Source organism: Anguilla rostrata, chromosome 4, assembly GCF_018555375.3.
Source record: "Anguilla rostrata isolate EN2019 chromosome 4, ASM1855537v3, whole genome shotgun sequence".
NCBI lineage: Eukaryota > Metazoa > Chordata > Actinopteri > Anguilliformes > Anguillidae > Anguilla > Anguilla rostrata.
The window spans coordinates 30232486-30249758 of record NC_057936.1 but is presented as its reverse complement, the minus strand read 5'-3'; the positions used below and the strand labels follow the sequence as shown (position 1 = coordinate 30249758).

Below are 17273 nucleotides of genomic sequence, written 5' to 3'. Positions count from 1 at the left end.
ACTCTAAAACAGATTGTTGCACTTTAGATTATGGCTGTTTTTCCATACCAGATTACCAATAATCATACACATCCAGAGATTGCCTTTACTGACTGAATAACTTTGGAGCCTGACCAAGATACTGTTTGTTTACAAAAGTAAAAAAGTATTTCACAATATCCCTGTGGACCTGTGTAAGGATTGTCTAGTTGTAATTTTATGCTAGGCTATTCTGACTTCAGTAATAGCCAGTGTTAAAATATTTCAGAATGGTATATCTTGTAGCCTATTTGTATTAATTGTTCCCACGGGGTGACTTAACATCTTGTAAGCAGAAGATTAAATGACTGCAATCATTGTGTACAGCCTCGCATTGAAGGTTCTGTCCTGGTTTCAGATGATGCTGGCTGAGGTGGTGATTTTTTCTCTTTTTTTATTAAATAAAAACATTTACACTGGCTGTTGATTAAAATATGCAACAAAATTTTTTTTGAAGATTTTTTTTTAAAGCTAATATAATGTAAAGGCCATGTCTTTTTGTTACATCATTTAAGGCTCTAAAAACAATTTAATAACATTAGCTATATAATCCTCAACCATTGTCACATTTTACAAATCAAATTAGAAAGAAATCAGGTTTATATGCTTAAATGACAAGCATGTGAGGGTGATACATTGATATTCATATAAATATATATTAATGTAAAAAAAATGTGTCCAAAATTGTGTTTCTTAGCAACTCCTGTATTATATGCCTATTTTTGAAGAGTTTCATAATGTTTAATTGTTTAATTTATCAATTGTTTGCCTTTGAGTTTCCCCCATTCAAAAATAGCTAAACAAATGTTTGTGTTCAATAATGAGTGTATGTGGTGCACTATGTTCACCAATTATTGTTTTAGTTTCCTGGTTTGCTGATTCACCTTTCTGTATATTAGCTGAATATAGTCACAGCAGCATTTTTATCTACATAATCATGTAAAACTAGCTAGGTCTCAGAAATCAAGCTATTTTCTCCAGTTATTCACCACCTTCCTCAGAAAAAGAGATGAGTTACTTTTAGGTAACAATTCTTTGTTTGCTTGGCCATTGGTCTTCTATGGATTGCAGATGATCTGATCAGAATGTCAGAGGTCAGGTCCCTGGAGTTTGACTGTCAGTTCTGTTGAGTATGATTTACGATTCTCTTCCTGTGCCAACAAACCAGTACGAAGCAGTCCTTCCTGTTGCAAGCCTCTTGTCTAAGAAAATATGTTTGTCTTATACCAATCCAGTTAAATTATATATTATATATATATATATATATGTATATAAGAAACACACAAGTAACTTTCCTAATTGCTTCCTCTGGGATGATTCCTCTGGGTGTTCTACCCTTTTTAATTTTATTGAAATTGTAAAATAAATGCCAAGCATTTATAAGAAGGTGTCACATGCAGTGATTGTATTGAAGACAAAATAACAAGGCTTTTCCATATGACAATAATGATTTTGCATGGTTTAAATGAGACTTCTGTTACCAGTAGGACTACCCCAAAGCAAAATGTGTTGTGGATATGTAGACCCGGCCTTACAACTTTCTGTTTTAGATCAGCCAATGTTTAACCATGATGTGTTCCTTGAGGGGTATTCTCTTAATTGTTCTGTGTCCCACAGAAAAAATGAACCCTACTCAGCCACTGGCTGTGTGAAAAGCCTTCTTCAGACTGCTGTCAGGACTCAAATGAAAAATAAATGAAAGAGATTCTCTTCCCAGGAGAAGAGCAAGAGAAAAAAAATTAAATTGGGATCTGAACCAGCCTGTCATCACAATTCCATGACAACAGTCTTTACTGTAATGTGCTCTTCTTCCGGAATGGATGGCAAAGGAACCTTTTGTCATTTTTAACCTTCTATGAGGAAATAAAAATAAGAAAGACAAAAGTGCATATACGCAAACAATGATCCCTCAATGCAGGCCTTAACATGTTTCATCTTTTGTCCTCAAGACTGATGACTGCAAAGATTGATGATTCACAACATCGTTGTGCTGGGTGTCTCGTCCCAGCGACCATAGAGCAGAGATTCACTTATCATCTTGGCTTTTGCAGAGGCTTGATAATGCATGATGGGCCTAAATAATGAGTGCAAAGCAGATGGAGAAAATGGTTTCTGCCCAGAGCCAACTGCATGTGAGAGAGAGCATAAGGCTTTCACACACTGCCATATATTGTGCATCTTTAAATAAAAAAAATTGGTGACAAAAGCATTGCTTTAACAATGAGACAGTCAAAAGCTGGATTGTAAAGTTGATTTAATATTAAAGTTCATTCATTTCCTCCTGTTAATATGTTGTAACATTCTGTAAAATGTATTTAGATTCATGTGATTTCATATGGTAGGATGTACACATACTAGCACTTTGTGTAACTGAAACTCTATTGAACTATAACCTGACTAAAATTCTGTTCTCTGAAAGTGGTAAAATTGCCCTGTACTTATGCCTTTACCTTTTCTGATGATGACGTTAGAAAACTAGTTAAGCCACTATGGTGTCATATCAGAAGTGTGGGAAAGCACTACCTCCTGAAAGAAAAGAGGTCAACAGTACTACACAGACAACCAAAAGATCTGAACAAAATGTTCATGCAAAATAAAGGAAAATGTATCAAGGAACAGATATTGATAGTATAGTTTTATCTCTTGTTTTGGAGATGGGCACAGAAGGGATCCAGGCAAGTGAGACTTTTATTATTGTGTACAGTCCCAAGCAGCCCTGCAAGTATGTGTTTGTGCATGTGTGTGAATGTGGGTGTGTGTGTATGTGCATGGGGTCGTGCATGTGTGTGAGTGCATGTGTGCGTGCGTGTGTGTGTCTGTATGTGTGCGTGTCTGTGTGCATGCACAAGCAGAGAGCAGTGCAGCTCTGTGCTCTGGCCTGCTCCACACAGCTAGCCTCTGGCAGGTGGTTCAGGTTTGTTGTGCTGGATGAGGGATTAGGGTTGTGGTCATTGTTTGTTGGGGATGGTGTTGTGAATACAAAGGGATTACTGCAGGAGGTTCGCCTCATTGACTGTGGTGTGGGGGAGGGTGTTTTGGATTTTAGGTGATGATGGATGCTGTGAGGGAGGGGTTTAAAAAAAACAGTATATTGAATCATTCATCAACTATTGTGGTCAAATGGCAATGTTATTCTAATTGATATTTTGCTTTTATTCAAATTTTTTCGAAATGTAAAGTCAATACTGTTGGTGGCTTTGCTCATTTTGCTGAATATTTGCTATTTAAAATGGACATATGTGCAATTTTTCATGATCAAAAAGGCCTAGATTTTTCAGAGCTTTGTTTTATAATCGCTTTTTTCAGCAGATAGGAAATATTTTTCTCATATTTAAGCAGCTTTTAAAGATTTTTTTTCTGAAATATTGTGAGAAAATTAAAACAATACTAATGCCCAGAACCATGTGTCTCCATTAGGGCAATACAAAGGAGCGGTTGATGAATTGCTATTTTAGTCCTTTTCTTTGACTTTAATGAATTTACATTATCTAATGGGGGACTCAAATGAAAAGCGCTTATTAGTGTGGAATGAGTTGGAAAAAAATCTATTCATCTTTGTTAGCATCCTCCTGTGTTCTTTTATGGGCCGTTTTTACAAGGAGGGGAGCCAGGGGAAGCCTTTTCCATTAGATTGGAGAGCGGGGAGACTCATTGAGTGGTCATCTCCAACACTAACAGAGTGTCTGCCGCAACAAGAGTTCAAGACTGTGAATGCTGGTGACTCCTGTGTAACCTCCTGAGGTACTGAGAGCTCACCCTTAAATGACCCCTTACTCTGAAGAAAGATTTGGGGGGCTTCCAGGGGGTCTTCAGACCTACAAACGGAATTTCACAAAACTCGAGGAACATATAAACTTTTACCTCGAAGCAAACGCACAGGGATTAATCAAAGACGATGTGTTTGATAGGGCCTATACATTTTTGTGTGCACACACATCGACTTTGATTAAATCCCTGCGCGTTTGCAAACGACGATTCTTGTACCTGTTAGATATTGTAACAAACGGTTTTCTGGCTTTTAAATATTTTCCCAATCATTATTTATACCTAAACTGGCATGGTAAACTGGCCTAAAAAAGATACATGCATTGCATTCGAAGACAGACCGCCAAAAACCGATTTTTATGTAAGCCTAGTCCATTGTTTACATTGTAAGCAACAGGCTTTTGAGAAAGTGATATGCGTTGCGGAGAACTTGATGAGAAAACGTAAATATTTATCACAGCTATATTATAAAACTGCAGCCAGGGTTTTATAACATCTTCACAATACACGGTTTACCCAAATGCAAGAATAATTCCCCCGTGGCTGCGCTGCAACTGCAGTTTCAATAGGGAAAAGAAAGAGGTTGGCGCATATATCTACGTCATTTTACAGTGATAGGCTAAAAAGTGCACTTGTAAGACGGATTACGAACGCCATTTTGGATTTTCTTTTTTGGTTTCTTAGTAAAAATTGATTCTTTTCTATGTTTTGCTCATCGTCGGGACCAAAGATTGTAACTGCTCTCCTCCGCTCACACACACGATACTGAATAATGGTGTCATTGGGAGAATCTGAGCTATCGCCACCCCCTTAGCGGGGCCCCTACGTTGTTGCCAGCGTTGTTGCAGTAGGGAAAGTTGCAGTCGGCCCGAGAAGAGGAATTCAGAGAGATGCTGCTGTCTTGGACGGCGCAGCTAGAGCAATCATAGGAAAACGACACGGCAATAATTCACACACTATGGATAATAATGACCCCTATTTACATCTAAGTAAGTGTTTCTTCTTTATTAAAGTAATGTTATTTCTTAGGCGCATTGCTGTTTCGCTGTTTAACTTATACCTATGGATTAATGTAGGCTACATGGCGTATTTCTTGTAGTCCCAATGCCTAGAAATCTAAATGGGACCAGCGAACTTTAGACTGAATGTAAATCCAATGGGGACGTTATCTGCTTAGTTTGCACTTGTCGTGCAGCAATGTTTATTGACAAGAAGGCTGTGCCAATGCTAAAGTCAGGTGATCACAGTTCTGTCTCTCAGACAGGGTCAGGGGTTGGCACTTTAATTGCGCTTATGTAATTTATGGCCTTTCTAGCCCGTCTCTTGCTAAAGTCTTAGCATCCGAACGACTATTTATTAGTCTGGAATGGTGATCCACAAAGGACAACATATACTTGTAGATTTTGGCTTGGTCCCTCGAGAGACTTCAACGTGTGTATGCTACTGGCGATCGGGAGTGGGACCGAAAGGATCCAGCCCGATCCCATCCGACAAGCTAGCTGGCTAATTAACCTTTTTTGGTTTCGTTTCCGTTTAAATCGTGTTAATGAAAACAACATTAGCCTACTTCATCACTTCTGGACACATTTCCTAAGCAAATCGATGGGAATTGAAGTGTTTCTTTATATGTTGACTGTAGTTTGGTTAAAGTTTCTTCTTTATTAATACGAAACGAATTTTCTTTTGTTATTAAATATCCTGCTTTTCTTATGTGATCACGCTAAAACTTATTTTTCAAAGCTCGAAGCATGCCTACGTGTTTGAACATGTTCCATTCAGAGGGACAAATGATAGTTGAAATTCTTTGCACTGCTATAAAGGAAGCGTAAAATAGCCCTACTTACTACTGGAAATGGTAAACAATTTGCTTTTAGAATATAGCGCACTCCTTTAAAACCTGAACTGAAGAAACAGGAGTGCGCTATTCACACTTGTTAAAATAGCCTGAGAAATTGTCTGCAGTGGCTTACGTTCTCTGTATTTCAGGTTACTCTGTGGCATGCAGCAATTTTATATAACTTTGCCATCGTAATACTTCCGTTTGCCTATAATATGGGTGCTATATCTTTATTTATGCAGCACTGTTCTTACAGTCCGATGAAAACACTTTTCCAAAAAAAGACACAGGGTAGCAACAGGATATCGTTGTTGCTGTGTGCGTGTGATATTTCTTTGCACATGTAATAGTATACTGGACTAAATGTGCCAAAATAAAAAATTAAATAAATAAATGTGGAATTATAAATAAATGTATAAATAAATAATTTTATTTCATTTTCGCACGTTAAGTCCTCCATATAATAGCCTATTACTATTCAGTAAATCCGATTGCATTGTCACCACACTCAACTGATATTAAATACGTTAAATATTCAGGTTTTTATCTTATTTTCCATTGTTCTTTCAACTGTTTTTGAGAGCAAAGAGAAATGTTATCCTTCTGCTCAGTGCTGTGCTGATGATTGAAGAGACCATAGGAATTCATCTATTGGGTTAATCTCCAGCGTTTGGGAGCAATGCTCTGGACTTTGGCCTCTAGTGTCAATAATATTCCTGCTTTTGTTTGAAGATCTGGAGGCCTGTGCAGTCTGCACTTATTTTCTGAGGATTGTTTTTTTAATTTTTTTAAACCTTGCTCGTTTATGGATATTGCAAAGATATGGTACAAAAGTAATTTGTTCTGGGAGGAGGGCCCAGGGCTTCTGTGAGTTGGAGCTGCGTTAGCAACGTGTTAGTGAGAGAATCTTGTAGCCATGCATTACACCATAATATTGTGACTTGGCCTATCCAAAATTATTCCGAAATAGAGGCTGTATTAGCAAGTTTTGTTTTTAATCTAATTTTAGTATACAGGCCTGAAAGCTTGGTTGCTTGCTTGAAATGTAAGGATTTGTTTGACTTTATTTTTGTGGTTTAGTTTCTTTATCATTTTAGAGTTGCTTAATTTGAATTCATCTGTTTAATTTTAATTTGTGACTCACATAGGCCTAGTTCTCCTGTAGCTGAAGAACCCATAGTCAATAACAGTTTTCTGTGAACACTGTGCATAAAATAAATTTGCTTGTAGATGTCCCACAAGTAACCTATAATCCAGTTTTTTTAAAAATCCCAGTCATAATTCCTGATATATTGTAAAATTATTCCAAGTAACCATGTGTGAGGGGGGGGGGGGGGAACACTAATGTACTCTCCGTCTACATCGTACATTGTGGTAGTTCCTTGGTGGTTACTTGGTCAAACGAGGACATTTATTATTTACTGAAAGTAAAATAAGCTTGGTCAGCCAAAAATCTCAGGAGGTGGAATTGTGCTATGGCCTATATATTCAAAGTAGCCATAAGAATTTTTTTGGTCAGCATGTATAGGGTAGACTGTTCTTAACAGCATATTTAAGATGGAAACTACCATGGGGGAGGCTTTTCCCCAAAATGGATGTTATGTAAATTCTCACAGGGTTTCCATCAGATTGTGTATGCTACTAGCATGTAATGTTTTCTATGACAATTTCTACCCATGTTTTTATTTTATTTTTTTAAAATCCTGGGATGAAAGTGGGTTAGGAGACTTCTGGTAAGCTAATGTTCTGTAATTACCGATTAGTGGATAGGTCAACATCTTGATTTAATTCCAGCTTTGGTCTTGCAAATTGTTTGAATCTAGGCTCCTGCTGCGTCTTGGATTGATTGAGAGCAAAAACAACTCCCTTTAGGTGGGTCACGACTAGCCTCAATCACAAAGAGTAACCTTATTGTTTGGTAAATTCAAAGAATTTACTGGGTCAGTAACATGCATCAGTCTTGTGTTATTGAAATATTTAGTTACACAACATCTATTTTTATTTTTATAAGTCTGTGACACGTAGCCTTTTTACCTGTTTTGCAACATATTAATGTGTGTATGTATAATGGGGGAGCACTAAAGCTACTCTGAATAAAGTAATATTCAGTTATAATATTGCAATCAAATGTAATTTAGTTATGTATGGGTAGCATAGTTGGTACTTGAAAAGAGACCGCTTGTGATGGTCTTTTCATTTTTCATTATTTTCACTCTTTAAAACCTTGTTGGTCATTGTGCCATGTGACTGGAGTATGGTGTGGGGGTAATGGGAAAAGCTTGGTGATTTCAGACAGAATCACCTCAGCTGGGCTTGGACATCAAATGTGCAGTAAACAGCTGAATGCTTAGCTGTGTAGCAGCCATCTCTTGAAAAATGTCCTGTGCAAGTTATAATTTGCTATTCGCACCCACGCCACCCACGTTGTATTCCCTTAAGCCACCCCCAAACAGAATCTCAAAGACTGATGTCTTTTTTAGGATTCAGTGTGTCATTTTGGTGCACTGAACCTCGTCAAGCGGTCTGTGTTCCTCTTTTATGTCACAATTAGCCTTCAGGCTAATAGATGTCAGTAAATTAATTTTGTTCTGTTCTTTTCATTGTAGACACAGTTGAGCCATTCTTTCTATCTCTCTTTCTACTTGTTTTCTACTCTACAGGCTACTTTTTAATGCAATGTTTGACTAGGCCTGCGCTATAGATTTGGAATTCTTATGGCTATTATGCTGTGGCCTGAGAATTAACATTAATGCCCTTTTATGTAGCCCTGTGTTATTGTATTGATAAGCAAGGGATGCTGTCATTTTAAAAGGCTCCCAGTGATGTCTTAACAGTGGGAGCTAGGGACGGATGTAGGCTAAGTCTGAAATGAGCCTGTGTAAGGCCCTGTGCTTTTGCCATTCTCTCTAGAGGCCTAATCACGAAGTGCTCAGGTAATACTATTCTCTTTGAAGCAGTATCTCATGTTTCATTAGCAGTTGTTTTAATGATGTCCTTTAACAGGACCCACAAAGCCTGTGTTGTTTTCCTGACATCGAAAGCTTCTTTCTGCGCACGGTTAATAAACGGATTCATCGGCAGGGAGATTGTGTTGCACCTTGAATGGCCTCACAGCATTTGTTTGTTCCTGGCTAACATCCACATGACACATTGCTTGCTTTCAATGAATGTGCGTGCACCTTGTGCGTATGTAAATGTACAAAAAATGTTTAAAAAAAAAAAAAAAACCTTCAAGTGGACAGCTTTGATGCTTTGAAAAGCAGGGGTGTCGTAGTATTTCCTTGTCTTCATTCTTTGTGACATAAACAGGTAATAAACATTGCAAGCAGCCTCCAATCTTTACCTGTTGTGGCCTTCATCCCATTTAAAATTTAAGAATATCTATAAGTACTACACTGCTTTGTAATGGGCTTTTATTTTACTCATGTGAACTACAGTGTGCTCTAAGTTTATAAATTCAGGTTATAAATTTATAAATTAGGCTAATTCCTGATTTATTATAATTATTATTATTATTATAATTATTATTATTATTATTATTATTATTCATTATTGAGGGGTGGGAGGGTTATTACTTTGTGTTCTTTTCAGAGACAGAAATAGACAGGCCTGGCAGTGTGTGCCCATTAGATAACATGCAGCGCACAATGTGCCCTGAGGTTTAGAACCGTTGTGCTAGACAAAGAACGCACTTTGATTTGGTTCTTTTAACGGGCGATTTGTTTGCTACAATTTAAGCTGGCCAGCTCGAGGATATCAGCAACAAGCAGGACCCTTCTCGTCTACAAAAGAGGGCCTTGATTCAGTTGTAGCACATCTAATCCTCTCTGTAAATAATACTTTGTACTTCAGCACCCAGATCCCCGAGAGACAAAATCCAAAGCTTTTTGCGAAGTCCGTTTTGGTTATAGCCTAGTTCGCAATCTGTCCATTTGGAGCTTTTAATCATATGCAAGGTGCATAGCAGACTCCTTTAACGTCTTACAGGCTCATGGCCCTGCTGCAACAGGTGCTCCTGACCAGATAGTTTTACTGACACCCTTAGCCTTCTGAAAAATAAGCTGATCCGGGCCAATGCGCAGTTCCTCCAGGACTGATCTGACGATAATCTCCCTAATCCGGTAAAGGGCGCGGTCTCCTCCCACCTCCTACCTCCTCCCTCGTCTGTGTTCCATCGACGGCTGTCGCGGAGTCTGTCTGCTGGACCTGTCGGGGGTTGAGGGCCCTTGTGGCACCCGGGCAAGTCCCCGACTGGTAAAAGTCCCGCTGAAGATATCAGCTACGGGCGCTGTGAGTGGTATACCCATGCCAGACCACAGGCTTTTAGCTGCCTTTAAAAATTAGTCTGAAATCGCTGGGTAGTCAAATCTACACTTATTTGGAGGAGGAAAATGTGTGTCCCTTTTACTCTTTGATTTGAATTCTTCCTATTTCGAAAAGTATTTGATTGCCATCCAACCACTCTAACTTGTATTTCTGTTTCCATTAGTTTGCTTTTTTTGTTTCCATTTTGTATTTGAACAAATATGCTGGTATGTTTGCCTGGAATTGAAATGTAATTCAAGTGGTGTGTTTTGCTGGTTTTCAGATAGCAGGTGGACCACATTAATAATAGCATTTGGAAAACATGGCTGACCAGTTTGTGATTAATCTTTTTTTTTTTTTTGTAGTTCATGTCTTACCGATGCTTCTTGTATCATTTTGTAGATGCTGCTCTCTCTAGAAAGCCATTTGACACTTTTCACTCACCATTTCACAGATGTACCGTAGTGTTTACAGAGAAAGCAGCCTCGTCCCTGGCTGTGTTCCCAGTGCCCTGCCTGGACTAGGCTCTAATGAATGGTGGTACACAGCTCTGAATGTAGTCATGGGTATAAATGACGGAGGCGCCCAGGTGAGGGCTAATCTTCGGGTTTGGTCTTCCTTTCTGCGACCCTCTCGGTTTTACATTAAATGGGGGACCATTGAACCAGGAAACTGTAGTCCGCTGCCCCACATTTACACTGTGCGCTCTGTCTGCAGTGAAAGGCCCTTTCTCATTAATAATGATGTCTCCACCCCACTCACCCCTGCAGCAGGAGTTTGTCTGCTGCTAGCACAATTCGGCTGTTGAAGGATATGCTTGTGTTTTAGCATTGCGAATGGGTGTCCTTGCCAGTAATGAAAATAGGGGTCGATACGATGTTTTCTTTGAAGCAGGAAGCAGATGTCTGGACCTGTCCCTTCTGTTCCGACCCTGTTGTTGTATTCCTGAATATCACTTCACTGTGACCTCATAAAGAAGGGGGGGGGGGGGGGCAGAGGAAGGTTGGCGCATGCAGATAATGAGCAAAGGTCCCATGCCTCTTGTGGCCCTAGGTTTGAATCTACTGCCATGGCTCTGAAGGGGCAGCAGATGAAGGCCTGCAGTATGCATCATCATCATCACTGACTCAATGTGGGCGTCTCCCTCTGTGGAAATTCCCGTTTCACCAGGCGGTGATGGATGCTGTCGGCTCCATCTCGTGTTCCTCGTTCGCCGCCCCTCCCCCCTGCCAGTTGTGGTGTGAAGTGCTAATGCCGGCTTTGCGGTGCTCCCAACATCTGACCCATTTAATCTGGGGGCCCAATTAGCAAGGCTTTGCATTCCCCTGCATCTTCACAGTATTTCTCACTTGCTTGAAATCATTTTAGGAAGTTATGTGGTTAATTTATAAGAATAGTTGATACAAGACACAAACTTTGTGGTTTTTTGCATTTGCAAAATTTAACCATTTTTTCAAAAGTGCATTTAACAAAAGTAGGTATTGGCTTCAAAAAGGGGAATCTCTTTGATCAAGCAGTCAAAAATAGTCATTATTCCCTCCAAATTGTTCAATCACATCAAAATAATGAATTTGCAGCACTAAAATAATAGTGGTTGAAATTTGAAATTGCACTAACAAAAAGGTCTTTTGGGCAGTGTGTACATATTCATATCTAGCCACAGATTTTCATCCACACCACCAAACTTATTTTCTTGGACCAGACCTTTCCTGCCCCAGCAGGCATCCGCATAGATGTCCTCACAGGCTCGATTCATGGCCTGACGGAGGGAAGCTTGTACATGCGGCCCGTGGTGGTGCCCTTGCTCCAGGCAGAGAAGGTTCTTCAGCGGCAGTCAGGAATTGTGCGTCTGGTATTGGGAGCACCACTGACACACCTGGCTCAGTCACTAGCCTTTTCTCTACACATGAATACACAATCCCTGTGGAAGCCCACACTGTCCCAGATGTTTGGTTGTTCCGAGGTTGTTCCTCCACCACTGTTTCCGTGAGCTTCTGTAAAAGACTACTAAGGAAATTCAGAGATTAGTCTAAATTGTAGGGACCTACAAGTGCGCGGTGGTGTGTGACACAAGTTTGACCCTGGGCAACACACCTGGGGATATTTCCACCAGGTTGACTAGAGACTTCTGTGGTCCCAGGACTACAAAAATGATCCATTACTGGCTTTGCAAAATACTGTACATGAGTACAGAGGTTGCAGTGATGTGAGATTTAGCACATTTGACAGTATTTCTGTACTGTGTGAACTTACTTACCTGTTTTGCATGTTGGAGGACAGTGTTGATATAGAGAAATTAGGCTGAACTTGTCTTCCAGCTTCAGCCATGGTTAGCCCCAGGGCTATACGCAGATCCATAGAATATTGTTGAAATGCCTGTCCCACTCTCTGATCTCTCAAGAGCACCCCTCTTTCTCTGCTTCCCACTCTTTTGCTCATAGGTTTCATTGTTGTTGGCTGATGAAGACCTTATGTGTGATTTGGACTGACTGGTCAATTTTGGATTTTGTTCTGTAACATTTGCACATTGGCTGAAATGGCTACAGTTCTACATCTCAAAAAATGCCTTCAATCGAGAAATTCTGCAGATTGGTGGCTTCTTTATTTCACTGGCTAACTCATGTAAGCTGACTGAATAGGAGGAGCCAGAATCTTCCTTGCATCTGAAGGTGATGGCACTTGCTCAGGTTTTTATAGCTGAATTCAGAAAGCTTGTGCGTTCAGTTACACTGCTTGCATTATTGCATTATTTCAGCTCTCAGTACTTTTACTTTGGGGTGTATCCTCTTAAAGCTATAAGCATTAGGTTTACTGTACAATGCCTTCAGAATTTTAAATCGAGGGTAACACAGCTTTTTGGGAAAGGAGTTCTGAGTTTCTGTGACACTCAGTCAAGCAGGATTCTGGGTTTTGTTTCCAGTTATCACTGGCCTGTTTTGTTGCTGGAACATTCTCGCACATGTCCTCTCATGTTATTCCCCGTGTGGGGTGCTGCGGATGCACCACGAGCCCAGGTCGCTGACAGGCAGTGGGGTGGCCCTGTGTGTGTGTGTACAGGGGTGGGGGAAGGTGGAGAGCGGGGCTGGTTTGTCTCTGTACAATTCCAGCCATGGCTCATGCTGTTTTACCTACCAATCGATCAGCTCTCTTCACGCCCACCCACCCCCACCCTCACCCAATAGCCCCCACCCCCTGGCAAACGTCAACCTTCAGCCTTTCTGAGAACTGCAACAAGAGGCTCCCGCAGCTGCTTGTTCAGAACGTTTGTACTGCGGCATTTGTTTTCGCCATTATTTGCGGTGAGCCTTATCTATGGGCTGAAATGTTTGTGCCTCTCAGACGTGTCCGGAACAGCCCATTCCTTGCTGAAACAGACGGATGATCGCTGCAAGTTGGAGCGCAGCTCTGGTGTTGTTGAGACTATCATTGGATTTTTAAAAATGCTTTTTCTCAATTTGGATCACCCAATCATGCTCACTTTGCAACATTCGTTGCAATTTGTGAGGGCTGAAGACAAGCATGTGCTGCCCTGTAGTAGGCTACATGATGTCCCCGTTGCTTCTTTCATGTGCAGCTCAGCCATAGACTGTATAAAAATATGGACAATATGAAGTACATGATGTCCTCGTTGCTTCTTTCATGTGCACTTCATGTGCAGCTCAGCCATAGACTGTATAAAAATATGGACAATATGAAGTACATGATGTCCCCGTTGCTTCTTTCATGTGCAGCTCAGCCATAGACTGTATAAAAATATAGACAATATGAAGTACATGATGTCCTTGTTGCTTCTTTCATGTGCACTTCATGTGCAGCTCAGCCATAGACTGTATAAAAATATGGACAATATGAAGTACATGATGTCCTCGTTGCTTCTTTCATGTGCACTTCATGTGCAGCTCAGCCATAGACTGTATAAAAATATGGACAATATGAAGTACATGATGTCCCCGTTGCTTCTTTCATGTGCAGCTCAGCCATAGACTGTATAAAAATATGGACAAAGTCAGTGTGACGTCACCCTATTGACTGCCCATGGGCTTGGTGAAAAGGGTTTTGAAGCCCGGGAAGTGTAATTTGTGGGCGACGCCATGTTGTGCAAATTGGAGCCAGTAGTCCAGTCGTCCACTAAGCATGTGAGATACAGTGACTCGGTAGTGATACTGTCCCTGATTTGTTCACAAAACATTACCAGCTTATTTCAAATAGCACAATGAAATAACAAATCGGCATATGGGGTGACATTAGACGAAGAAAAAACACCTGTTGCTACTACTTTTCCTTGCGCAAAAAAATGATTGACTTTGTATTTTGACCATATTGTTGCCATTGGCACTATACTGGAGCCAACCGCAGTGGCGCTAGTGAGCAACGTCAAGGAAGCGAGCTTCAAAATCGCAGCCCGGTTTCGACCGCTTCAGCTCAACCCGTGGAATATGACCACCTTATTGACCAGCAGGGGTCGCTGGTGGGCAATAAGATGTCAACACGGCCGGCTGAAACCTGCCCTCTTTGGGGAACGCATGTCACTAATTGTGTTTCCTTGTGGGGCTGCTAGCCATAGTTTCGATACCAGACCATGGGGCCCATCCATGCACTGGAACAGTGGCTTAACATAATGAGCCACTCAACAGCCCCTCATTTCATTTTTAAAATGTACTCGAAGCCAGAAGGTTCTTGTTGAAGTATAATGGCAACCCTGTGGTTCCACTTGATACAGAGAATTAGCTTTTCGTTTGCTTAAAGCTGGAAATTATTTTGGTTGAATCTTGATCTGAGTATTCAAAATTACATTTTTCTGTATCTAGGTTTCCATGTAGACGTTACTATTAAAATAATGTCTAGCAATTGGAAGAATTAAGACTATTGTTATTCAGAATATTAATCATGTTGTCTGATTTGTCACGCTAGCATGCGTGACTGCATGGCCAAGTTCCAGTTCCTTTTTCTTTACTGATACAGCTGTTACAAAGGTGAATTAAGGACACCGCAGTCTACTGGGCCAGAGGAAACATGTGACCGCTGCCAAGAGAACATGGACACTTTACATTGTTTTATTATGATTAGATTTTTATATCCCATTCAAATTTAGTAAAAATTGTTGAGGGCAATCAGAAATATACTACAATACCAATGCAGTGAAGGAGAAGAAGAAATATTGGCTGTCTTATTGTGAAGACCAGTGATGATGATAATCCTTTTTTGATTCGGTAACTGTAAAAAAACTATACTTTTCTTTACAAACTATACAATAGTTTCATTATTAAATACCGAAGCAGATGTCTCTTTCCAATCAACGTGCATGTTTTACATTTGCATGTAATCATTTAGGCTTGGTACTTACTTCAGCAATTTGGGATAAGTACCTTGCTTAAGGGTACTCCAGTGTGGCACCCCACATTGGATTTGAACCACCTCGTTCAGAGTCCATTTCCTTTACCATAATTCCTGGTTTTGTACCAAAGACAGACTGGCCGTGACCTTATAGCATCTGGTAAGATAAACAACGGGCGCAGTCGTTCAGCTCTGAATGTTGAATATGGAGTCATATTATGAATAATTCCAAGGTTTCCTGTAAATCTGCAGTGTTTATTTCACATGCCCGTGCGACGGTGCCACTCTCGGCCTGTTTGCTCTGTAGGAGCAGTGTGAAAGAACACAAGCTGCTGTTGTGTTTTATGATATAATGTTACCAGCTTGTCGGGGGGCTTAGAGGCACATGTGTAATCAGGTCTGGTTTAATGTCTTCATTCCTGGGACTTAGGGAGGCGGCAGGCTTTGACTGGGACAATGCCCCCCCCCCCCATTTGGGACAGCTGGCCTGCCGACAGATAAACTCATTGGAGATACTTACCAGGGATAAGAAGATTTACTGCCACGATTGATCAGACATCAACCTCATTTAGGGACCGAATTAATGCATTTTGTGACTGTGGGGGTCGGAGGGGCTTGGGGAGGAGGGGCTGGGGTGTGTGTGGGGGGGGGGGGGGCAGTGAGGCCTGAGCCATAGCACGAGGTTTGTGCCTGGGTAAATTACAGTCCTAAAAATGAAATAGGCCTGTATCGTAAGTAGTTCCATTTCTTGTTTCGTAATCGCTTTAAATGTTTTTAAATCTTCTTTTACTGTTGATGGTATTGAGACTTTTATCGTTGATGTGGGTAGTTCTTAGAAATCGCACCTCCCTGACTGAGGGAGCTGGGTACATCTACCATAGAGCTGTTCGGTCTGCCTTACCCTCCTAGGCTAAAGTCACTGGATATTATTAGTTTCTGGGGCACAGGCTTATTGTATTACAGCATGTGGGTGAGCTCCTTGCATCCAGTGATCCACAGTTAAAGAAAGGAAAATTTTCTCATTCATTTTTTTTAAACCTATGAAATTAATTTCACTGTGTTTGCGTTTATTGTGCCATTAACAACGGGAAGAAAACGGTTTCCGTGCGTGTATCGAAACAGCTCTGTGTGTGATGTTGTAATTGTGCAACGGGTCATCTCGGGTGATTATCCACTTAGCCGTTAGCAATTGGCTTTTTAAAATGACACAGAATTTTTTAGATGATAAAAAATGGGTAAAAAGCATTATTTTTTCATATACAAAAAAACGTCCAAATGTCATAATTTATTTTAAAGGAATTCGGAAATCCCCATTCATTTGTTCCATAGGGGCATCTATTTTTTGAACCGGAAGTCTCGAAAATGCTAACGAACCCGAAGGGAATGACGACACGACTTCTGAGGCCTATTGAGAGACAGGCGTTTCACGTGAAGGTTCTAGAGGGGTTCCTTGAGAGACAGGCGTTTCACGTGAAGGTTCTAGAGGGGTTCCTTGAGAGACAGGCGTTTATTGAAGGTTTCTATTCATTTAAACATGAATTTTCACTGTGAGGTTTAGATGTCATTAAGACGGAGAAAGGTTTCGGCGTGTATGAAACAGTCTGTGTGTGATGTTGAATGTGCAAGGGTTCATCTTGAGAGTCGTTATCCATTAGCTTTTAGATGGTTTTTAGAAGACACGTTTTAGTGTGAAAATGGTTAAGAGGGTTATTTCAGAGACAGAACGTTCAATGTCATAGTTTTTAAAGGAGTTCATGAGAACACTTCATTGGGGTTCAAAGGGGTCATTTTGAACCGGAGTTCATGTGAAGGGATCAAAGAGGGTCATTTAGAGACAGGCGTTTCATGTGAAGGTTCTAGAGGGGTTCATTTAGAGACAGGCGTTTCACGTGAAGGTTCTAGAGGGGTTCATTGAGAGACAGGCGTTTCATGTGAAGGTTCTAGAGGGGTTCATTTAGAGACAGGCGTTTCATGTGAAGGTTCTAGAGTGCTGTGGTGATTCTAGAGTGCTGTG

The 17273-nt window shown here is 40.6% G+C and overlaps 1 protein-coding gene across 1 annotated transcript in view; it reads left to right on the top strand.

Annotated features, from left to right (window-relative positions):
- Window positions 1–4395: 4395 nt before the first annotated feature.
- rxrgb (retinoid X receptor, gamma b) overlaps window positions 4396–17273 on the top strand; it is a 29449-nt gene continuing 16571 nt past the window's right edge. Inside the window, exon 1 of the mRNA XM_064332159.1 lies at window positions 4396–4772. Within this exon, the coding sequence (XP_064188229.1) occupies window positions 4742–4772 (31 nt within the window). The 5' untranslated portion in view covers window positions 4396–4741. The remainder of the gene's footprint in view (window positions 4773–17273) is intronic.